Source organism: Anguilla anguilla, chromosome 11 (assembly GCF_013347855.1).
Source record: "Anguilla anguilla isolate fAngAng1 chromosome 11, fAngAng1.pri, whole genome shotgun sequence".
Taxonomy (NCBI): Eukaryota; Metazoa; Chordata; class Actinopteri; order Anguilliformes; family Anguillidae; genus Anguilla; species Anguilla anguilla.
The window spans coordinates 17,461,376-17,486,315 of record NC_049211.1 but is presented as its reverse complement, the minus strand read 5'-3'; the positions used below and the strand labels follow the sequence as shown (position 1 = coordinate 17,486,315).

Below are 24,940 nucleotides of genomic sequence, written 5' to 3'. Positions count from 1 at the left end.
AGAGCTTCAGAGTTCCCCAGCAATATGTTCCATGTGGCATTACTCTTATGTGTCCTGAACTGAAGTGCTTTCTAAGCGATTAGCCTCTGCAACACAGGGTCAGTACTTTGCATTCATAGGGTGAGCTCACCATTAGCTAATTATGATGCGCATGCTAGGAAGGGCATATCCTCTTACACTAGCAAGTACTGCTTTAAAGTTGAGAACAATACATTGTCGCTTTCCAGCCGTTTATTGTTGCTGTATCCAAGTGGCCGCGGATAAATGCTTCTCCCCTTTACAGACCCGTGAAATGGTACGGAACTGAAAGCGATATCGGGTAAAAGGTCTTGCTTCATAGAATATTGAACATAAGATTCGTATTAACAACAGTTCTACGTGCGCCGTAAACAAATTCGCATATTTTTTATATAAGCAGAGACACATTGAGACGTTCCCAAGCCAACCGTTGCCACTGTCAATAGATAAACGTGAGTAACCAACTTTTCAATCTAGTTTCTTTTTAAATATTCTATTTTATATTGTTCTTCAATAATATAATAATGTAGTTTACGTATTATTATAAAACATTATGTGGGTATTTATAAAATAAACTCTTTCAAGTTTGTCGTAATATACCATGGCGGTCAACTAAGATAGTCAACTAAGATACTGCGTTTCGAAACGAATTATTTGTTCAACAGGTAGCTTCTGGAACGTTGTTTCTGCGGTGTGAACACGTCTGCACCAGCATGAGGCTACGTAAGGGCATTTTTTGACACTTGAATCAATGCAAAAGAAATAAATTGCTGTAGGTTACGGCGGTGTATAGGCTATACAAAATCAAGTCGACAAAAGAGGCTTACTGTGCTGCGTATTATTATGCGTATTCCACTCCTTATTATTAATCCTTATAATCCTTATTTAACAGTTAATAATTATCACATTTACAGCTGGAGTCTCTGTTCCCTCTACACCTGTCTCCTTCATCCGCGCCACCCCCATTCAACGTCAACGCTACATGGTCACACCCCTCGCTTTACCCGTAATCTGTCCGGCTACTGTCCCACTCTCCGTCAACCAGGTGCGTGCGGCGTTGCAGCTATCAGCTGGCTCCTTATTTCACAAGAGTGGGGTGGTGAGCACGCCTGGCCTTTAATCATCGGGTTAATTATTTGTCAGTTAAGTGAAATACTAGGAGAGAATGGGGACAGCTGCAACACTTTTTGCATTTCTCTCGATTACTCAGACCCTACTATTTGGATTAGACCAATATTAGTCAGATACTGAGCATAAGTTTTGTCTTTTTCAAATTTACTGTCAAGCCCCCCCCCCCTTTGTCTCTCACAAAAGATCAGCTTGTACTTAATGGTGAAATTGTCCTGCAGAACCCTGTTACGTATGCATTTGTTGCTTTGCAAATACTTAACAAGCCAATACTGTTCATTAACTTTGCTCTATTGCTCTGCCTTGCACTGTTGCTTCACAGAACACAGAATGTAGTTGCTAATCACCTGTTACTTGCATCATTCATCACCACCTGTTACAATTCTTAAAATAAACTTAAGGTGTAGCAACAGAATTAATGTTTTAAGTTATTTTAACAATGACCAAAGCCTGCACTTCTTTCCTAGGTAACAGTAATTCTTCAGTCCACTTTGCCAGCTGTGCCGGTCACATATGTTCACACAGCATGTGAATGTAGACTTGCTTTGATTATTTGCTATGTAATATTGAAAAAGTATTTTTTCAAAAATGAAATTTGGGGATAACTTGGGACCCCGGGTATAAACCAGAGAACCAAGTGTAAAATCACAATCTGTTAAATCATAATTGTGATTTAATATATTCTTTATGTACAGTTTGAGGTGGGAAAAGTTGTCAACTCATAAATACATAAAAAGATACATATGACAAGGTTGCCATACAAACTTTTCTTCTTACCACACTTTATGCACGGTCAGTGTGGGCCTCGACTGGACCCGTTGCGTCCTCCTCTACGCCGCAGACAAACAGCCAGTCTGGAGACACCCGCAGTGCATCACTACAACCACCAGAGGGCAGTGGTCATGCAGCAAAAAGAGTACTACAGGTGCAAAGAGGAGAAAATTCCTATAAAGATAATCCCCTAACTTCTGTTATTTGCTTACCCATTTTTCTGCCCTGTAGGGCACGAGTCTCTGGTTTTAATCTCAAGAACTATTTATTCTATTATCCTGAAGCCTACACTACAAGGGACATTATCAATAGGTTTTTGTCGTCCAAGACAAAAAAAAAAAAAAAACTTTTTTTTCTGTTGGGTCTCTGGGATAACTTTTCATTGACATGTAAAATGCACATTTTATATAATTTTGCAAGTCTGAGTCAAATTCATCATTAAATATTTGGGGTAAATAATTCAGGGGTACAAGGACCAAATGCATTTTGGGGTCATACACTTTCAAATATTGCGATTGATTTTGTTCTAATTTTATAATCTTTGTAGGTTTCACCAGGCATGGCAGAGACCATTCTATGGTTCTCGGGCAGAGAAAGAGGAATGCAGGTAAAGCAGATGCGACTACGCCTTACTCACTGCATCATTGTTTTCCTTCAAAGGATAAAGGGATCCTTCATCTCCAGCTGATCTGCATTGGAAAAATTGGGTAAGGGGAGGCACTTAATGAAAGAAGCTATCTTCCACGTGTTTTCCCTAGGAAGGAGGTGCGGGAAATACTGAAAAAGCAGATGGGAGAGAAGTGGGAAGCTCGTAAGCGGCAACTGGTCAATAAAATGCAAGAGCTGGAGAATCTGCGGGAGGCAGACCACCGAGCGCTTTCCAAACAGCGGGAAGAGATGTCCTCCAGGGCCAAAGAGATGAGGCAGTACCGAGATGAGAACAAGAGGGTAAGGGTTTAATGCAGAGCAATACAACACACACGTACTGCATTCTGACTGCCCCGTATCACATGCTGCTACAAATATGGCTTTATTGGTAATTGCACAGTTACTGACAAATTTAACAGGGCTACATTGGTGCATTTTAGGAGGGGGGTGGGGGGTGGGATAAAGGACATTTTCCTCCTTATTCTTACACTTCAAACAGTCACTTGCACTTAAATCACTGCCTACACCTGTGAAGGGAGCACTGCCTCTGAGGCCGAGTCAGTGACTGTTCTGCATTATCAAAAGCCGTACAGAACACTACAAGAGACCCTGTCACAGGAGGGGTGCAGCTCTCACTGGTAACCATGGAGCATTATGTCACCCTACCCTCCAGGAAACGGCCACCCTGCATCCCCGTGTTGCGTACTCACAGCCATAGTTGGCTAAGGACATAGCCTAGACAGCGACTAGCAATATGTAGGCTCAGCCTGAGATCACAGCCATTTCCCATGCCTACTCAGGCACTCGGGAAGTCACATCAGCATGTTTTGCTAATCTCTTCCTTTCTTTACCTTCTACCTCTCCAGCTGATGGAGCAGTGCTGGAGGGACAAGGCAGTCAGCCGGTCTCTGGAGATGCTGAGAGATAGGGAACTCCTTCAGTACAACCCTCTAAACTGGAGCTGCACCCTTAAATAATACAGCCACACCCCTAACACTGGGCCATCCCACATCTCACACCCAATCATGAAAGGGAAATAGGCTGATAGATATAATGTACCAGTACAACAAAGATTTTGAAAAATTTATGAGGAAAGAGATCTGATACAAATAAAACCAGAACTATGATAAAGTTTCTTTTTTAATAATGATAATAATGTAAAGAAGTGCAATTTTCCTGACGTATGTGTACAGGTTACGTAAAGCACCACAGCAGGCCAAGAAAGATGCAGGTGGTTTTCACATTGTCAATAATTTACAGGTATAGCTAATGGCATAATTACAAAGACCTGGCCACAGGTAGAGCGCAGCTCACAGACAGACACAGCCAGAGGAGTGCGTCTTAAAGGAGCGGACGGATGAAAGGCGCACATGCACACACACACGCAGGCACGCACACACACGGGCGCACACGCACGCACACATGTACGCGCACACACACGCACATGCATACACACAGGCACGCCGCACACGCACAGCTCAGTGAGGTAAGTGACTAGTGAGGTAAAATACATTGGGCACATCTTCGCTTAACTGTGTAATCCTCATAGATTGCCAGTTGAGCGTGGACGAAAATGAACTAGATTTAGTGAGCTGCAATTACTGATAAACATGGACAATATGGAAAAATGTCATCGTTGCTACTGACAGACAGGCCGACAAAAGAGAGAGGTGGGAAGATGGCAGTTTAAATCCATGCTGCTGGAAAATAATGACTGAAAAGCCCTTTCACTAACCGCACACATCCACTAAACAGCAGACAATTCATTTAGAATGTAAAAGTGGGAAATTTCTCACTGAACACAAGACAGGGTGACCTTAGAGAGAACAATATACCATATGACAGTTTGCACATGGGCCTACTGTACAGAAGCAGTGTACAATTGCAAAGATATGTCTGGGGAAAATAAAAACTCTTAAACTTTAAACACAATTAAAACATGGTGGCTACAAAATAAATAAGAAATAAATAACCCCTTCAGTGCAGGTGGGGCACACGTCTTTCAACTACATGAAGACCGATGCACACACGACAAGCTCATATCATATTCTCTCGCACACACACACACCCGCACACACACACGCATTTACACGCACGCACAATATTGCTGCTGTCCGTAGGTATTATGGGTGGCAAAGCTGTAGAGACTGTGCATTAAAAATCCTGCCTGAAAATGTAAAAAAAACGGAAATGACAGGAAATCCACACCATTCTGTGTTCCTCGTGAGGCTACAACACACCACCCTTATACAGTACATCTCATGCATTCAGCAATTCCTCTGTAAAACGCACAAAAAAGAGAACAACAGAAGTGTCATGTTTTCTGTCCCCTCATGCCTTCCTGCTAAATTCTGCGTGCTGACAGCTGCCACAGGTGAGATTCCCCACAATCCACTGCAGAGAATTCAAGGCGTGGCAGAAGTCGGGACACTCCTTAGTGATTCAGCGCCTTCTGCCCGTTTCCCCCTACCTCCCAAAATAAAATCCTAAATTTGAAATAGGATGGAGAGGATTGTGTGCGGCTGGGGGGGGGGGGGTGGCAGGAGAAGGGATGATGGGGGTCTGAGTCCTGAGGTTTCAAGCACAATTTCTTTGTCGGGGGGTAGGGGGATGATTTTTCAGCATTTTTGGAGTACTCCCTCACCTCTAGTGCAATGCATAATTACAACAAATGATGAAAGCCCAGTGTCACCCCATCACTGGGGCTGCCCAGTCCCTCTGCTTCTGCAGAAGGGTGAGTGACCACGCCCTCTCCAGGTGAGGGCTTGTTACAGTCCACCTCTCACACCCATTCCAGTGTATCTGTTCCCTGCCTTTTCCCAATGCCATTCGCTCCCTTTCCCAAAACTCCCCACATTCTCTGCACTCCTCCTCCCCGCCCCGCCTCTGATTCCCCGGCCCCCGATAGGCTAGCGTCCCCGCAGAAACCCGTCCAGCATGCGGTCCCCTTTCTCCGACAGCCAGTATCCGGCCATGGCGGCCACGCCCCCGATGAAGATGGCGGTAAAGACCATGTCCCCCTTGGCAGCCAGCGTGGCCAGGGCGCAGATCACCACGCCGAAGAACATCTGCTGCAGAACCAGCACCTCGTCATCCGTCATGTCCTCAAAAAGGCCTTTCTCTGGGCCCGCTGTTGGGGGGGGGGGGGAGGGAGGGGGAGCAAGGGGGAGTGAGAGAGGGGGGAGAGGGAGAGAGAGAGGGGAGAACAGGAGAGGGGGGAGAGAGAGGGGAGAACAGGAGAGGGGAGAGAGAGAGGGGAGAACAGGAGAGGGGAGAGAGAGAGGGAAAAGGAGAACAGGTAAAGAAAGAGAGACCGGTCCAAATGAGAGCTCAACCTCATGCTAGTCACTGTGTGCCATACAGCAGAGGAGTCTGTGCTCAGCTCAGGTGTAGAGCTCTACAGTATATGCTGTGTGTTGTAGTGCCCGTTTCACTCACAAGGGGGCAGGTTCTCTACGCAGATGCTGTCCTTGCGCTGGTACCCCTCCGCACACTCACAGCGGAAGGACCCCTCCTCATTAACACAGACCTCATTCAGACCAGGACATGCAATCGCTCGCTCAGTGCACTCATCCACATCTGAGAGAGAGAGAGAGAGAGAGAGAGAGAGAGAGAGAGAGAGAGAGAGAGGGTCATCACCACCACAGAGTAAACCGCTCTTCTCTTTCTGATACTCTCTGAAAAAAAAACCACAGCTCAGATTCATAAGATATTATATGCTTAAAATAAATGAGCTAACAGTCCAGGGACATGCACCAACAACCCCTGGACAACTTGGTGAGGAGATGTAATTAATCAGTGATTATTACAAAACCTTATCACCCTCATTGTGTACTCCATGATGAAACTGCATCTGACTGACTGTCAAAATGGCCTCACTGAGAGCTTAAGCTTCCGGAGGGCATAAACCAGGATGTGGTTCAGGATTTTCCTGCACTCACAGTATGAATGAGTGACATTTGATACTACTCTGCCTGCTACTCAACATGTGCTCATGAACGCTCCAACTAGACAAAACAATACAAAACTAGATGCCTGTAGATATGCCACACTAACCTGTTTTTCTTGTTTTCATCATTAGGCAAGACAGCACTGGACTAATGTGAATTCATACATAAGCACCCAGTCACTTAGCACAGTACCCTGTTATACATTACAACTCTTTGACAGAGCCACAATATGCTTATAAATATTTTAGTGGAATCTGATGAGGTCTCTACATTATTACAGAAGTCTTTTCATTGCTTCACGTGATGAGTTTGTAGTAACATATCGTACTACGGCTCTGTGAACAGAGCAGTGGGGATGCCGTTTCCATGGTAAAAGAGAAGCACAGGGGGACGTCAGACTCACCCAGGCACTTGGCTCCTGTCAGTCTGTAGCCACGGGAACACTTCTTGCAACGGGCTGGACCACTGCCCATGCAGCCCACGCAGGCCTGGTCACAGCCTGGGGCAGAAAGACTTCCATCAGGACACATCCTCCACTCCCCTAACCTTAACCCCACGCCCACCCGCAGCCCCAACCCTAGCCCTACCCCTAAACGCAACCCCAATCCCAACCCCACCTCCAGTCCCACTCCCCAACCCCAACCCCACCCCCAACCTCAGCACCACTCCTCAGCCCCAACCCCACCCCTCTGCCCTCAGTTAATAGAAAAGCTACCCCACCTCTGCATTCGTAGGAGCCATCTGTGTTAAAGCAGTATGTGTTGGAGGGACATCGAGCCAGTTCTGTACCACACTCATCGATGTCTGAAAGGCAAGAGAAAGTGTTAATCTACTGATAGGTATACAGAAGCGCAGGAAGGGGAAAGCTGGAGAGTGCTGACAGCCCTGACTCACCCACACACTTGTGGTCATGAAGAGACCAGCCTGGCTTGCAGTCCAGGCATTTGTAGTCCTCTGGCCCGGAGCACTTCTTACAGGCATGGTAGCATGCTGAATACACACAGGCACACAGAACAGAAGACAGGCCTTTTAAAAGGCATGTCTTAAACAACGGGAAAATCTTGAGAGGTCATAAAGATGAAAAGGTTGAGATGTGTGGTCTGGTCAAATATAGAGGAGGCCTTGGTGTCCCTGATGAGATCTGTGTGTGACTGGCAGTTGAGTAGGTGACTAGTACCTGATTATACCTGTGTGTGATTGGTGCCCAAGGACAGATGCTTGAGTGTATTTTAGCAGGAGCAGGGGAATTTCTTGTGAATGGTCATGAAGCAGACTCTTAAATGCAATCAGTACCTGAACAGGAAGGCTGCGTGTGATTGGACGTCTTTTCTCTATAGTAGCCATGTGCACAGTCCTGGCACAGCTGGCCAGAGTAGCCTGGGTCACAGACGCATTCTCCGCCCCCCAGGCGTGTCCCCTCCCCCTCACAACGCCCCAGACCACCACACACCCCACCAGGCCCCACAGGACACTCTGCAGGAAAAACAAATAAGCAGCAAACGGTTAGAGCCTCAAGGCTGACAATGTGCGTGTGCCCATGCACGTGTGTGTGTGCACGTGTGTGTGTGTGTGTGTGAGAAGGTCATGAGAGAGGTCTGTACCAGCACAATCAGGTCCAAATCTCCCTGGTGGACAACACAGCCTGAGTTCATCAATGCATAACCACTCAAACAAATCTGGTGCCTCTTCCTGTCTGCAAGAAAAACACAAACCCACAAGCTTACAAACAGAAGTAAGAATACATATGACAAAATTCCCAAAGTAGTTAATGGAAAAAGGTATGATGTATGTATCACCCTAGCTCCGCTAACTCACCATTGTGATACACGTAAGAAAAAAGGATGTGGCCAGAAATTCATAATTTTCAGATTTCAGAGCTCCACTTATCCTAACAGGCATTTTAATTGTACACAACTCATGCACCCAACAGCAAACAAATTCCTGGTCCCTGCTGGGTAACAGTCATTGACAGCGTGTCAGAAACAGCCACCAACGTACCTGTGGAACCACCATGTCTCCACCTGGTCCTCGATCTGCTCCAGTAGTCTGTTGCAATCAAAGTCTGAGCTCTCACATGCCGACTCCACAATCTCCAGCAGCCGGGTCTCACTGAAGATGGAGAAGCACAGAGAGTAAGAAACATACGGGTGACAGGCACCAACGCCTGCTTCATACAGCACTTACAGTGTGTCCTAACCCACATACAGACTGACACCACCAGCAGATGGCCTACTTTCCACAGCAGCTTTCAGCTTCAGCTGGTCACCCAACAGGGACCTGCCAGAAAAAGCCTCTAGAACACTATTCCTACACCTTCAGCTGCTACAACTTTTTGTGTTGTTTGTTTTGATACGATGCACTGTAATTCAAACCGCCTTCACCATACAGAAGTAATGATTATTTAATATTAAATACAGATAGATATATTTCTCTTGAAATTATTGAGATTCTGATGCTCTCACACAATGGTTGGATGACATTTGTAATATGGAGTATCTAGACCAGGGCTGCCCAACCCTGTTCCTGGAAATCTACCAGGATTTCACTAAAACACTAACAAAGCACACCTCTTTCAACAGCTAGAAATCTCATTGAGCTTCAAATTAGTAGAATCAGGTGTGGCAAATTTGGGTTAAATGAAAAACCTACAGGACGGTAGATCCCCAGGAACAGGGCTGGGAAGCCCTGATCAACACCAGCAGCAGGTGAGTGCATGTTGCACGTTCAGAGTTAAAACACATTTGGAAAGTCCACCCACCTGCGTGCATATTTGGCCAGTTTCTCCTCCTCCCATGCCGTGTTCCCACCCCCAAAGTTCTTATTGGCCGTTCGTTCCAGACCCTGAAACACAGATATCTCACTGTTCACGCTGTTGGAGATAAAGTAAAGAAGAGCAAGAGAGATATGTGCAATAACACAAATGCAGGCCAGCGAATGTAAAGATACCTTCATGAAGTTCTCTGTGAGTTTGCGACAGGCTTGGCAGGGGGCGGTCTTTACACGCACCACAGAGAGGACTGAGCACAGTACTACAGCCAGTAGGAGGGGCCTTGGTGACCACATCACTTCCGTGCAGACATTGAAAGAGAGAGAAAGGGAGTGATATTGATGTGTGAGTGATGTCAAGCCTCTCTGAAGGGAGCAGGAAGCAGTTTGCAATGCAACCATGAGTCTTGTAAAACACATGGGCTAAAACAGATCTATATCCATGCAGTGCTGCAACAGGAACAAAGATGTAGTCATTTCCTCGTGTCTGAATGAAGTCCACAGTCATTTTTTTTCATGAACGTTGTTTTTTCCTTTCAAATGTCCAACTGATTAAACTGTGTTTAATTTTCAAACTCACCAGCTTGTTTTCAGATAAATTATTTCCATTTAATAGCGGTTTAAAATTGTAAAACTGGCAGAACCAATAGGAGAGTATGCTTACTGTCCGGTCCAGATAATGCAAGAGTGTAGGTACTCCAGGGAATTGAGGGGGTAGGGTTGCCAGTATAATCAGCTGTTCCACTGACCTCCCCCCAACTATTGTGGAAAATTGTGGGCAGATATTTTGTTTGAAAAAATGGGAATTACATGTTTGTTTGTTTTTCTGAGTAAAACTATTAGTAATATCATATCAGCAATCATAACTATGCAGCGGTCAGCAAATTACTTTGTGTAGCGGGCGTAAATGACATAGTAAGATCAGTCAATGTAGCTGGCTAGCTAAGTGTCATTTCTTCTGACACAGCTATTCTGGGCAGTTATGCACAGCTATCACTATCAGGGACTCACACAATTAAAGACTTAAGTTACAGAAAGCAGTCTCAAAACGCATCCAAACTGCGTAGCTTCAAAGTACTTAAAATATTATACGCAGAAAACACGAAGCTAAAATGAAAGAAAAGGGGCTGGCTAACAACATCATCATATCTAGATAGCTATATAGCTAGCTAGTCAAGGCAGATAACGTTCACTTGCTAATCAAACAGATAGCTACACATCTATCTAGCTAGGCTGCCACATTGGGTATCCATTCAACAATACTAATCTGGCAAACACGTTTATTTTTTGCATTGCTTACGGTGACAAAACAACTTCACCTGCAAACGTTAATTCGGTTAGCTAGCTACCAACAGTGGTCGAAACGGTATGTAGCAAGGTAGGCTGTTGGCTAGAGCTAGCTATACATTCTATTGGACTAGCTAGCTAAATAGACTAGCAAACAAGCGGATACCGTTATGATAGACCACTAGACAATGCAACCTGTCGTGATTTTGCTGCTGAAGCCTACCTTTTGCTTCGTTTGGGCAGTAAATGTTTTGATTATTTACGTTGATGGACGGCGGGAGGTGCTCAGAAACCCTGCTCCGTTATCATTCAGGTACCATCGAATGCCTTCGCTGGCCCGGCGCAGCTAAATCAACGGCCACACTTGGCTGCTATAATTCTAGGTGCTTCTGTCCTGTCCGCAGCACCAGCCCAAGGGATCCCGCCCCATTCTACAGTGACACACCATCTCCACCAATCACAACCCACCAAGTACCCAAAGAAAGGAGGGGTTTATATTGCGTATGTACAGAAAGCATTTACACGCACCTCAGAGGCACTCAACTTTATTGCTGTGCTGCTACGTATTGACAGCAAAATAGCAAACAGTTAATTAAATAAAAAACAAAACAGTATCTTCACAAACTTTATACATCTCTTAAATACACAACACACATTTCCTTCAATAGCTTTTTTTCTGTAGTTCATAATTTGTGCTACACACAATATGCACATAAATATACAGATCAAATCTTTCAAACAATGAACAATGAGGCCTGAACATCTTTAAAAAGAAAGGCCTTCACATATTTTACACATAGAATTTACAAAACAGATCTTAAGGTAAAAATGTCAAGCAAAATTACCTGCCATGGTACTGACTCAACTGAATGTCAGAGTAGTTTGGGCCCTTTTGTATAAATGCAGAATCCTTCTTGAATGTACAACTAATATACAATGCCACAAAAGTGGTATCACACTGAAATTCATGAGGTGAAAACAGGCTTCCAGTGTTTGCACTAACTCTGACACAAATAAGACTGGAATAATCCTTTATCAGTCACTCACACTCATGCCTGAGCAACAAGGAACAGTTGGAGTGCCTGTCTTTGTTGATATATGTGGATCGGGTAAGCCTCCTAACCCACTCAGTGCTCATTCTTCTCTTGCCGCTCACATGTAGTGACGACCCCCACCCCACCCCCCCCCCCCCTACACCCAGGCCACATTTCCAGACTTGGGGCTGGAGCTGGGGCTGGATGGCGGTGGTGTGTGGCATGGCTGTAGGGGCACAGTCTCCCACAGGTCCTCCACCCCTGCAGCAGCACTGCCCGGGGAGAACCCTGGTAGCCGGAAACCCCCTGAGCTCCCGAAACCCCGGAGCCCCACTGCCAGCGCCCGTGAGGCTGCCCGTAACCCCCCCGCCCGGCGCCGCCGACTGGGCCCCCCGCGGGCCACCGCCAGCTCGGTCAGGAAGCCCAGGCTCTGAGAAGGAAGGCTGAAGAGCGGCAGGCCCCTGAAGAGTTCGGGCAGCGGCTGCCCGTTCCCCAGGGGGAGGGGGGGAAGAGACTCAAACTGCGCCAGGACAAAGCGCTCCCCAGCGCGGCCCTGCAGGTAGTCCGCCAGAACGCAGCTCAGCGACGCGCTGAAGACGTCGGCGTAAGGGGAGCAGTGGGAGGTGAACTCCTCCTGTTCTTCACTGTCTTTCCCGTTTCCACAGACTCCATCCCTGTCCCTGCCCCAACGCCCCCACTCCTCCGCCCTCTCGAGCGCCGCGCGCGTCAGGATCAGAACCACTTTGCCCCCGTGCCGCTGCAGCCGGTCCAGCCGGGAGTGCAGCCAGGGCACGGGCCCCAGTATGCTCAGCTCCCCCCGGCTCCACAGGTCCAGAGACACGCTGAAGCCCAGAGCCGACAGGGAAGAGCCCAGCCTGCACACCAGCCCAGGGAGGGCCTGGTCCGGGTCTGGGGGGTACAGCAGCACAACTTGCCCACCCCCAACTGCACCTGAGACAGGAAAGAAAAGCATGAGTGGGCATGGAGGAAGAAAGAGGGGAGGAGAGTAGGATGGAGAAAGGAGAGGGGAGAAAGGAAATACATGGGGGAGGATGGGGGGGGGGGGGTACACACGGACAGAAAGGCAAATAAAACAACTCACCCCTTATGTCCTCATCTTTGAAACACTTCCACACCCAACCTGTAAGAGAGTTGAGCGCAGCACTGGTATTGTTGTATTAAATGTAAGTATTGAAAATGTATTTGTTGTTAGCCATAATTGCTCAAACAATTCCTGAAATATTCATTTCTCAATTGAAAAAGTCTGCATTGTGCTATTCCCAACCATGACATAACAGAAATGCAGGAAATGTCTAAATCTCATTTTGCACATTAGAGGCATAACAGAGAGACAAAGAGAAAACAGAGGTCCTCCAGGCTAACAGACCCACTCTTACTGACTTGTGAACATTTGCTGGTGTTCTGGTGGTTTGGGGACGTTCTTTGGTAATATGAGACAAGAGTAACATGTGCTTTGAAAGTGGTTGTATGCTAAAAATGTTTAAGCGAATTTAGTGCAATCTGTATTTACCGATATAATACTTCATTTGCCGTCAAATTCAAATTTATATGCCCTTTCAAACTCAGCTTTGGACTATCTGTCACCACCATGAGAGCAAGCAGGTGCAGATATGATAGGAGGAGTATATTTATCATACTGTATTCTCAAAAAATTGATGGTACAGGCAAAACTGGTTTGTTTCAATAAATAAGCAGTGTGTGTGTGTGTGTGTGTGTATGTCGGTCTGTGTGTGTTTGTGTGTGTGTGTGTTAATACAGACCTTTAAGACTGCTCTGCAGCAGGTAGGCTCCCAGGATCGCCAGACAGAGTATCAGCACACTGACCAGAATTGTCAGGCTCCAGTGACCTTTTGGAGCTGAACCTTAACAGTTTATACAATGGAGTAAAGTTTTTATAGAGAACAAAACTATTGTCATGAGAGGGTTAACATGGGAAAATCAGCAGGATTTCCAAATATGAAATTGTCTTCACTAAAGGTTTTGTTTGACACAACATTTAGACTGGTAGAAACCTCATCACCAACACTACAGAAACAGAAAGGTTTAGCATGGATATGGATGAGATTATTAGGAACAACACCACAAAAATAAAGTGTTTTGCATAGCCACTATTTGACTATGACAGGTTGGATTCTACATCATTTTCAAGGGTAAAACACTTAATACAATGTGAACTTTGTATGGTAATGAACCATACAGATGAGGTTACGAATATGTACAATGCATGCTTGAGAAATGGTTCAGAAGATATTCTAGCTTCAATTCGCGAAGAAAGATTACAGTTATTAACATTGATTAGGTCTTGTGTTATCATATTTCCTTTTCACTGATAGCCTTTTCTAAAAATATAATATTTTTTCAAATGATAAGTTAAAGATTGTGTATGCTTTTCAAGTCAGCTGTGACATTTTATGTCTTAAAGAATAAGCTACCCATATCAATGTATAACGTCACTGTACAAGCCACTTGAATTTACATGCAGTGCATGTATTTGCATAAAACCACAACTGCATCATACCAGCCATAATAAAGCTGGAATGTTGCCAGAAACTTAAGTAAATATTTAAAACATGGCTCATCGCGCACAAGTACTATCTGGGTCAAATGAAAACATGCACTGAAAATGAAATAATATAAAATTAACAGAAAGTGAAGCGGTCCTTTAATGGCGAAACATATACCTGCAAAGGGACACAAAGGGCCCAGCTCACTGCTCATTCCTTGCACCTTTCCCTGTGCACAGAGACAGATAATTACCTTGGAGATCAGCCACTCATTATCTGTACATGAGTAAAGGGAAAATGATGATAAAGAAAAAGAGTGTCATACCAGTACACACAGCGAAGGATGAGGATCCGTATTGCCAAATTCTCCTTTTATCTGTATGGATTGAGAAGCAGTTAATGCAACCCTAACAATGTTCAGACATTGCTTTTCCCCAACAGTCCAATACATTTTTTCCACCCTTTTCCCCCAAATTTGTGTGACGCTAGCGCCAGATGTGCATGGTCCAGCAGGGCTCCTGGCCACAGTCAAAACAGGCACGGTCCGAATTCTACACCAGTCTAGTATTTCATACCAAGGACAATCAGTCCACTAGAACAGTGTCTTTACTGGATGAGCCACCCAGCAGCCCAGGCCAAATAAACTGAAAGAATATCACACATCAGTTGAAATTTCAAATGCAAAATCCACCCCTGAAATGATAAGATCGTAATTACCGTACCTGTAGGTAACAAAATAATAAAGTGCAGCTTTTTATGGCCAAAGGCCAAAAACAGCAGACTACAACAAAGCCGTTGGTATTTTGTATTCCACCAGCAGTTTGGTGGTTTAAAAAGCCTGAGATGTCAGTGTGGTGCACATACCCAGTGCCCTTGACTGTTCACTTGCCAGTCTGTCAGTATGCTGTCCTGAAGTCGCAGCCTGGAGCCCTCGACCTCTCCGCACCCCTGCCCGGCCCCTCCCTTTTCCATTCTGCACAGCCACAGTTCAGCTTCAACCCTGCAGGGGGCACTCAGGGTCCAGGACAGGACCGTGTCATTGCCGTTTGTCGGCACGGGATCCACGGACACTGATACGTTGTCCCACATGTTCTTGAGGAACTCTAGCAGAGGGAGGAGGAATTACATTGCATTCATAAAATTCACAAAATTTTTCCTATATGAGAATAAAAAGTACCACAATACAGCATATTCTTTTGCACAGAGAATGAACAATAATCCCATAAACAAATATACAGCTAATAAACAGTTTTCTTAAATGGCTTTCAACTTTTTAACTTTTTAACTTTTTAACTCAGTTTGAAGGCCATTACAGTCTTATCCAATAAATAATCTGTAATCCATTCTGCAGTCGCTCAACCAAATCGACAGATTTGACCTTAGAGAGTTTGGGAATGGAAAGCAGTTATTGCCTGTGAGGCCATAGTTTTCTTTCTCTGTTCTATGGTTGAAAACATGTCCATACTGTCCAACATTACCTGTGTAGTTCACAAAGGGACAGCTGTTCACACGCAGCGCATTATCTTTTATCCACCACACCTGACACAAGAACAGAGAGAGAGAAGAAGAGAGAGAAGGGTAGAGGGAACAGAGAGGCGGTGAAGCAGTGGGAGAGAGAGAGAGGAAAAGAAACAGACAGGGACCGGGGAAAGAGGTACATTATCGTCACTCACACACCCATCCAGCTGTGGCCTCTGAAGATGAGAGAAAGTGAGAATACATTGACATAAATTGTGAACATTAAACACAAGACTGCTAGACTGGCAGGACTTTGACAGGGAAGGAACTCAAATACATGTGTTGAAGCTGGTCGTATGGTATGTTCGAAACAGCAGCTCTCTGGGGCTATTGACTAATTAGAATTTGTAAATACTCGTGTCAGATTGGCCACAGAAAGTAAACCCAGTCTATCAAGGTTACCCATCTGAAACCAGGTGGTTTGAAGCTTCACTACGGAATCTGTGCAAGTCATAACCAATTTAAATTGTGTCTCTTACTTCTGAGGACCATGGGGGCCATACTGTATGCTCACTGGTAAAATGTGCCAGATTCAGCTTGAGCTTAAAGCTAGAAACGAAAAATAGCGCCTTGACATTTCACATTGATGCAATGTCTTTCCATTACTGAGCTTTTGACTAATGAGGCCATACTACCTGAAAGCACAGGCAGGGAGTGACAGAGTGCAGCGGAATCATAATCTTCTTGCTTGTTGAGTTCTACACACCAAAAACAAAACATAAAAGTAAACTATATGAAGACTTCAATATCACATTGAGATTAAGATTGAGATTATACATTGTACATTCTAAATAGTTTATATAAATATGAAATGCACAGAAATCTTTCTTCTAAAATAAGAAGTTGAAACAGCTGTCATGACAGGTTGAAAACTGACCAATTGTTGGTATCTGCAGTCTCCCCTCTCTGCATATATCTGACACAATCCCATTGGGAAAGAGTAGTTCATGTCCTCCTCATCCAATTGCAGTGTGGCCACACCCTTCTCTCGGTCAATGACAGTGAGCAGTCTGGGCACTGTCAGACATACCCATCAGTTGTAAATAAAGAAATAATGTCTTCATAAATCTACAATCTGAAGCATAATGATACAGGACTACATAAAACAGGTGCAGCACTGTATACAGTTGTAATCACTTACCATTACATTCATTCACAATTCTCTTTAGGGCTCGGGAACACACTGGGGAGGGGAGAGAGAGCACTTCAGTCCAGGTTTTTTTTTTTTTTAAAACCCTGACTACATTCTAACTCCATTCCACTTTCTTCATTTAAAACAATGCATTTCACATTCACAACACATGGAATGGTATGCAACCTTAATTCTTAACATTCATAAACAGTCCTTTTTCCCATCCCTATTTCATGCATGGCCCTCAGAGTGATGCTAATGACATCACAGACTAACTGATGATGATGCCCAGACAGTCTTGAAGGCTGTTAAGCAGCACAGTAACTGACCTCAATGGGACCAGTGGAAGTCGGACACATGAAATTTTAACCAGTAAAAATGAAAATAGGTATGGCAGCATATTCAAAAGGAGCAATTTCATTCTTTAATTCATTTTTAATACATGTATCTAGTTTTCACATTGCAATAAACATAAAGAGTCACAGGAGATCCAGTGGTCCTTGGCTTGTACCAAGAGCACAAGTACGGATGCACCGTCAATGTCCTGCACTCGCATTAAAGTTGGCATTTCCACTAAGCTACCAAACTTGGTTAGAAATGAACATTTAAATAGGGCATTGGATAATCCAGGAGATTGAATAGGGTTGCTCAAAATACTAGCTGGGTTATAATAACTGGGTATTTCAGATACAAAATTGTCCATATTTGGCAGTATCAGGAGATGGACTGTGTACTGTGTGTTGCATGTGTGGTAGAGGGGTATAGGTTTACCATCGTTTTCAGCGGGCAGCGTGACATTCTCATGGGTGGATTTGGCAGTAACAAACACAGGACTTCCAAACAACAACTTATCAGATACCACCAGTGACAGCCACATCTGTAGGAGACACACATCACAGGGAAAAGGGTAGGGCAAAGGGTTGGCCTGTAGGCTTGTGTTATAAGAACAAAAACAAATATACGATGGAGTATTGTTTAATTTACTCACAACAAAATTATAATTTATCTTGCAGATACATTTTTTTCAGTAACTTTTTTCCACAAATTGTAAATAAAGAAACACAGACACACACACAGACAGACACACACACACAAACAACCATCTCATTACCCCAGACTTATGGTCCTCCATGGCACGAGGGGGCAGTGTGAACTTTAGTGTCTTGCACTCATTTAAAAAGCTTGGGACAGTGTAACACACATTTATTGAGGCTTCTGCAACACACAATAGAAAGAGACAGACAAATGGAAAACACAATGACTTTCAAACAGACTGGTGGGCTATAGACCAATACAGAGAACAGTAAGACTACTTGGAATGGCTGCTATATGAAACAGTTGCACTTTTTCCATCAGACCTGTCTGGCTGGGGAGCATATGCTCGCCACTTCCCCATTCCTCCTCTCGCTCTTTGCTTTCTTCATCCACCTGGTAACCTGACAGCTCCTGGTCGTCATAGAGTGCTTTCACACAGGACATACAAAAAGCACACTTCACACACTGATTACTGGCTGTACAACAAACAACTTTTACATAATAAAAGACAGTAGATTACCTGTGACAGTGAGGTAAATATGGATCTGTATGCAAGGCCTGCAGTCACTGCCCCTACTGCAGCACAGCAATGCCTTGAGCTCCAGTCTACTGACATCCACATCTGAGTCATGTCCAAACAGGTCCTCAGCTAGAGATGCCCAACAGACACAGAGACAGGGCATCATCTGAACAGCTGACACACAGAGAGCCTCATCAACAGACAAAGCACACAGCATGTACTGCAGACACAGAAAAACAAACTCACCATGTGTACCACAGAGAAACAACAACAAAAACAGATTAAGTACTTGGTGAACCCAAGGTACATTCTAAACTCCCATATTTGTGTGCCATAAGCACCCAAAACACTGCACACCCCCTAAAAAATCCCACTCACCTTCCACTCTGCAGTCTGTGAGGCCCTAAAGAAAAAGAATTTACAGTTTTACTCTCCACACTATAGACTTCCAGACACACACACACACACACACACACACACACTACAATACAGCTGTGAAGCCCCTGGCTAAGCTGAGGTAAGTTGGTGTTTCCATGCACTTTTTTTCATTGCAGTTCAGTTTTACTGTAACCACAATGTTAACACCTTACATCACAATCAACACTGCCACCAACACCAAGGTCTACACTCTTCCTCCATCTCACAAGTCTTCCTTCATGAAAGACCATATTCATTAAGTATAACTGTAACAGACTGGGACATTTTTGATTCACCTATGCATTAAAGGGGTACTAGGGAGCCTATGCATCTAAGACTTAAAAGAGACAAAGGGCTGTTTCACTATTTAGCAACAAGCACTTTCTAAGCTTCAATGCTCCGCTGCCTTCCCGGTCACACCACAAGGAGTCTGTAACCTTGGGAACAGACCACCACCATGGAAATTCTACACAAGCCATGGGATTGAGTGTCATGCTCTGCTGGGGCCATGAATAAGATATGAGCACTAAACCTCTGCCTTTCCAGTGTCTTCGGGTATAGTGAGGCCCCATTTAATTTCTCTGGTTCTCTCTAGGGTTTATTTTAGGTAGCTCTTGAGGTCATTTCTGCAAGGAGGCACAAATTCTACAGAATGGTTTCACGTTCTTTATTTTTTATTTATATTTTCGCCATATAATTTTTTTAATTCTCTTAAAAATGGGCTTGTATGGCTGCTGGATGGCTCATGCTGTTAGAGGAAGGCACTCCTATTGTGTGGATAAGCCCCACGGTTGGGTATTGAATCTGGACTCAGTCAGTGCAGACTGTGGCTGGTAGCCCCACAAGACAATACGATCAGCTCGAGAGTTGCCTAGCGATGGGGGGTTTCAGTCGGCCAGGTGCACCAATGACCCCTCCCCACCGATTGGCCGCCAGCTGTTAAGCTGCACATAAAGTGTCTTCCTTTGAGCCTGACTGGTGAAGAGCGGTGTGATAAGAAACATCATCTGATAGCACAAGCATCAGAGGAGACCGTAAGCTTCCAAGTGCTCTCCCAGATCAAAAGCAGAGGTTGCAGCAAATCCATCATATCCATACACACACACATCCATGCAGAAAAATAAATACACACAAGAATGTTTGTACCTGTAGTAAATACACATAGGCATAAACACATGCAAATACATGGCAGCTCTGAAAAGCAGTCTGAAAAGCAGCACAATCGCCAGAGAGAGACAAGTGGACATTTTTTTTCAACCAAACGAATGAGGAATTGCTCTGCTGAATACAGAAAAGTACAAAGTTTTCTGTGTTACAGTTTACATCAACAGTTCAAAAGACTTCTGTGTTCTGTGTTTTGTGACAGCACAGCAGTTTGCTCTTTCTTAACTTTCAGAGATATGCAAACATGTATTCAGAATATTATTACAGAATATTATAGCATATTTTACAGTGTATTCTCTGACATACTGTAAAATATGCTATAATATTCTGTAATATTACTCCAATGTTTGTTACAGTACATTTTGAAAAAACCTAGATTATTATTCTTAGTCTCCCGGGCAGAAAAATTATTTCTAAACACTGAAACTTTAAGGTTAGGTTGTTCAATGTAAAACTAGATCCCGATTCTCTGCCATTTAATGTACTCTAAGGACATTTCATGTGACATCTCACTGCCAAACTTCTTAAAATTGTTATTTCTCAAAGATACAAACATACAAACAAACAAACAAACAAAAACAGCTCCTCTCCAACTCTGTCTCCAGGTAAATGCAATGACTTATTGTCTGGCAAACTCAACTTTGCCTATTCTACAGTAATGCTCCTATAGCAAATTCTATATCTAACAACCAAGAAAACTGATCATATATCACGCATCTCAGTTTTTACCAACATACACTGCAATTTATGCAATTTGTTCAATTATTTGTGTAATCATGTTTCTTACAGTACCAACATTGCACTTATTCTGCACAGTTGTATACAATCCAACTAGATTCTTAAAATTTAAAGAAACTTGTTACCTTGTCCTTCCTAAATTTACATTGACTAAAAGTTAGCATGACTTCTGATGACAAGACCCCCAAATTATGGAATTACTTGCCACACCATATTTTTTGCGGTTGTCTCCACAATGAAAAATAAATCACCAGTATAACACATACAGTAGAAATGGTATCGTATAATACCATGTAATTTATTCGGAAATTTCCATTTTTACTTATCCAAATAATTATTGTACGTAGAGTACGTTTCTAAAATGCATTCTGGGAATCACTGTATGATCCTTTGTTAAAAAACTAAATCAAACATGAAATAACATAAGTCGCGAAATAATCATTTTCCACTTAATGAATGCTCTAATCCAAGGTGGTTTCACCCATCATTCAGTTATAATGCATTGATTTACGTTTAAATTCATGGTGAATAATGTGCTCAATGGTAGAATAGCAGTGCTCTGTTGGATATTTGACCTTCTGTCATATAAAACTATATTTTAAAAAAACAGTGATAAATATCCAAAGGTTTATGCTGACTTTACCTGTGCACAGGTAAGTTGAGGATTCTGGTCATACTCAATCTTTTGCAGGACCACAGCCGTAGCACACAGGCTGAATGATAGGAGCACCCCACCAAGCTTCAGCAGGTGAGCCATTGACCCCTCCACCTGTGGAACACACTTTTCCATCCTCCCCGCAGTCAGCACTGCTGCACCTCCCACAGCAGTGCTTGTGTGACTGCCCCGACAGGTCGTTTAGGTGGTGCAGGTGATGATTTAGCTGCTCTCATTCCTGCTCATTCCCAAGGTCTCAAACTCCATTCTCAGTCCAGGTTATCTGCAGGTTCCGGATTTGTTTCCATTCGTCTACCGTCCTCAGTACATTCCACTGTCAGCTGACAGCTTCGGACAAACTGACCACTGCTGAGTTGTGGTGCTATTCACAGATTCAGGCAAGAGCTGGCCAGACTCCAAAATCCTGAAATGAAACACCACTAAAAGGAACTGTGCCCGCAACTCTGCAGTTACCTGCTAGAGAGAGACAAAAAGGAGAGAAGGAGAGAGATAAGAATGAAGAACTAAAGAAAGTTGACAAATGGGATAAAATTGGGCTGTAATAAATAAATTGATACATTTAAAAATGCTGGGGAGACTGTGTAGTGCAGTCCGTAGGATAGGACTCAACCCATTTGCTAAGCCCTCTGTGCTGGGTGTTCAGTTCCCAACCATGGCACTAGCAGTGTTCTTACCTCTCTGTAACCCTCTCTGCTTTCCTCTTGTCTGAGTAAAATGAAAAATTCATATGGAGGGCAGACTGCCCACACTCCCTGAAAACGTAAGAAAACTTATGACTACCTATTGACCTGTTACTTCAAACAAATTTGGGCCAAAGCTGTGAACTCACTTGTCACTGATATTAGCTCAGCAGTGGGAGCAAAAAAGATTTGCTTTGTACAATAACTGAGTGGAAAAGTGTTAAGTCCACTGTAACCACATGAGCCAATACATTAGGTTCTTGAGTTAGGAAAACATGACAGTGTGCTGATACCAACTAACTGCGACTACTGCATCACTTACTAAACAAGACCAGGTCAAAACCTAGTATATGGCTGGACTGGCTGACCAATGGTGTAATTTCATAACTTGGCCGACCAATGGTGTAACTTCATCACTCAATGACTCAGTCACAGACTTTCACATTTATAGGGCTGGCCCCGCTGTTGCGGTCCAGCCAAAAAGGAAAACTCAAACCTAATAGTTGATTCTCCAAATATATTGCCTGTATTTCCTAAAACATAGCCAGGTACTAAAGCCTTGACTGACACGTCCAAATTGATATGATATAATCTAGCCCAACAGGAACCTGAAAAACATGAGTGGGTTTGTTTAAATTTACAGCCAAATGCATGATGACAATTACAGCCAAACGCATGGTGGCAGTTAGGATAAATTTGTTCTTATGAACCCTAAATTTAGGAAGCTTGATGATTTACATCTCTTCACCTCACTGATCTTTTTTGAAAAGTGTAAAGTTGGTAAAACTGAACAGATTTCACATATGATAGCAGAGCATGTTAGGAGGACTGCTGTTTGAGCTACTGTATAGCCATGTGACATAACTCACATAACTCTCTCTTTCTCAACAATGGCATGGGCATTAGGCCTCGGGCCTGGTTCAACCTTCCACAATGACAGAATTAATAAAAACAAGACATGAAACTAACATATTTCAGCCTTCTGCAGTAAATAAATAAGACAACATCCATATTTCACGGCTATTGAGGAGCACATCAGATTAAGCTCAGGCTTAGATGGAGGGGGAGGGGGAGCAGCACTAATAGCCAGATCACACCCAAGTCTTGTCGTTATTGTACATATACTGTGCAAATATGCTGCATGAACAAAGGAATCGGCCCAGGCTCTTTATTGACTGCCGTGACTGACACACACAGTCACGTGTGATCTTTATGATCTCTCACAGAGACACATGCTGAATTAGCCACAGGTGAAGCAGTGGAGCGTGGCAGTTTGGACAGGAGCCAGTGAACATGAAAAAAATAACATCTCTTCAGGGAACAGCACACAGTAAAAATAACCGCTCCTATGAGAAACTACCCCAACAGAAAACTGTAAGCAAACTATGGGAAACTACCCCAACAGAAAACTGTAAGTAAACACACACACACACACACACACACACACACACACACACACACACACACACAAATCTTCATTAATCCTCTTCATTAAAGAAATCGAACTACAGTTGGAAACGAGTGACCTTCTCCTTTCCTTGAGGAAATCATGATTTCCTCAAGAAGAGACGTTACAAATGTGTTTGAGGTGACCACATGTCTTTGATGTTTTCTTTTGTACGGTGACTTTAATTACCTAGAATAGTTACTGCTTCTGGCTTACTTATCAACTTCTGTGTGCACTGCGTATTGCACACTGCGGGGTTGATCCTGGACAGGTGCTCCTTCCATTTAAAAGTAGGCTACGCGTCTTAGTTTTTAGAATACAAGTCAAACATCCTTGAGCAAAAGTGTGGAATAAACCACAGCCACCCATTGACACAAAAAATACTGTATAACCAAATGGAAAACTGCCTCCCACTAAATACGAAAGAAAACAGCGCGATGAAGTATATAGAAAATCCACAGACAGCTCCCGGTAACCTACCCGCTTAAACATTTCATTTTGCAATCGACATATGATTTCCTTCTATTTACAGTAAGCATTGTTATGTAAAATGTAGCCTACTTTTGGAGGTTATCCGCTCAACTTTTTACTCACCTGTATATGGACTGTAAGAATATTCCACACAAAAAAAAACGTGAAATATGCAGCTTATTTATAATATAGGGAAATATCGAAACAGAAACACATAATATACCATTTATATATGTGCGCACACACGCACACACAAAGACAATGTAATTAAAGCTATCATCCTATGGTATCACAACTAAAGTTACCTAGAATAAAAAAGCGCAGTACTTCTTGGTTGTACTGGAATCTTGAAAGTAAAAAAATACTCTTCCTTGTGCATAGTCTGCCTGCGGTTTCTGGGTCCAAATGTCGACCAAACCGCAAACGGACAGACACGCCTCCTCTACTTAAAAAAAAAAAAAAGTGCTCCAGGAGAGAGGGAAGAAAGAGTAACCGAAGGAATAAATATTGACGCTCTACTCGACGGCTAACAAAAAATGATATGCCAATTTCTTGTTTTTTGTCTTCTTTTTAGTGAAAATGTTATGAGTTTCAAACACAAACATGAGAGGGCTGAGTGATCGATGTTAGATGTGTGGAAAAGAGTGGTAAATTATGTATAGGATGCAACCTAGACTTCTGTCAGCATTGAGCCCAGTTTCAAACATCAGTCCTCAACACGACTGGAGAAAGGCAGAAATTAGCCTACATTGGTCTCCATTTCTCACGTTTCATTCTACCTTGGAACACCTGTATACTAAGTCATAATACTTTTTTGTTATCTGTCAGTCAAATTCACCATATGATCAGCATGGCACAGCAAGATTACGCACTCCGTAACATAGCAAGGATACCGACTCAGATCTTTTATGATTAGAATACAATCAAAGAAGTTGTGAGACTCATTTCAGCACCTTCCTGGCTCCTCTGGTTTTTGCAATTCGGCGCAGTCTGCCCGTTGTTGAATTATATATAT

General features: G+C 43.6%; 3 protein-coding genes across 10 annotated transcripts; 1 reads left to right on the top strand and 2 right to left on the bottom strand.

Annotated features, from left to right (window-relative positions):
- The first annotated feature begins 186 nt into the window (after window positions 1-186).
- On the top strand, window positions 187-3,692 carry LOC118208540. Of its 4 annotated transcripts, none has more exons than XM_035383313.1 (8): window positions 187-319; window positions 419-470; window positions 684-741; window positions 933-1,063; window positions 1,944-2,071; window positions 2,465-2,524; window positions 2,676-2,865; window positions 3,432-3,692. In XM_035383313.1, the coding sequence occupies exons 3-8, from the start codon at window positions 732-734 to the stop codon at window positions 3,540-3,542; spliced, it is 630 nt and encodes a 209-aa protein (XP_035239204.1). In that variant the 5' UTR covers window positions 187-319; window positions 419-470; window positions 684-731; the 3' UTR covers window positions 3,543-3,692. The 4 variants fall into 4 exon arrangements, with proteins under 4 accessions (XP_035239204.1, XP_035239206.1, XP_035239207.1 ...); XM_035383315.1 differs by having other exon boundaries at window positions 416-470; XM_035383316.1 differs by having other exon boundaries at window positions 195-295.
- On the bottom strand, window positions 2,932-10,996 carry LOC118208539 (protein disulfide isomerase Creld1). Of its 2 annotated transcripts, XM_035383311.1 has the most exons (12): window positions 10,792-10,996; window positions 9,946-10,040; window positions 9,462-9,580; window positions 9,274-9,356; window positions 8,514-8,624; window positions 8,117-8,208; window positions 7,809-7,988; window positions 7,410-7,505; window positions 7,236-7,319; window positions 6,919-7,014; window positions 6,004-6,144; window positions 2,932-5,695 (listed from the first exon to the last, which is right to left on the bottom strand). In XM_035383311.1, coding segments are annotated over exons 2-12 (1,224 nt in total). In that variant the 5' UTR covers window positions 9,947-10,040; window positions 10,792-10,996; the 3' UTR covers window positions 2,932-5,474. The 2 variants fall into 2 exon arrangements, with proteins under 2 accessions (XP_035239202.1, XP_035239203.1); XM_035383312.1 differs by lacking the exon at window positions 9,946-10,040 and having other exon boundaries at window positions 10,792-10,995.
- A 101-nt stretch (window positions 10,997-11,097) lies between these two features.
- Window positions 11,098-24,331, bottom strand: wu:fl23c11 (interleukin-17 receptor C). 4 transcript variants are annotated; one of them, XM_035380537.1, is made up of 18 exons: window positions 24,231-24,325; window positions 24,049-24,059; window positions 21,295-21,780; window positions 18,711-18,735; window positions 18,333-18,461; window positions 18,136-18,240; window positions 17,889-17,992; window positions 17,549-17,654; window positions 16,787-16,828; window positions 16,523-16,662; window positions 16,281-16,343; window positions 15,606-15,666; window positions 14,992-15,230; window positions 14,453-14,503; window positions 14,305-14,356; window positions 13,384-13,485; window positions 12,705-12,743; window positions 11,098-12,553 (listed from the first exon to the last, which is right to left on the bottom strand). In XM_035380537.1, exons 3-18 carry the CDS (start codon window positions 21,439-21,441, stop codon window positions 11,760-11,762), a joined length of 2,199 nt encoding a protein of 732 aa, XP_035236428.1. In that variant the 5' UTR covers window positions 21,442-21,780; window positions 24,049-24,059; window positions 24,231-24,325; the 3' UTR covers window positions 11,098-11,759. The 4 variants fall into 4 exon arrangements, with proteins under 4 accessions (XP_035236428.1, XP_035236427.1, XP_035236429.1 ...); XM_035380536.1 differs by having other exon boundaries at window positions 21,295-21,783; window positions 24,231-24,322; XM_035380538.1 differs by lacking the exon at window positions 24,049-24,059 and having other exon boundaries at window positions 21,295-21,783; window positions 24,231-24,331.
- Window positions 24,332-24,940: the final 609 nt, after the last annotated feature.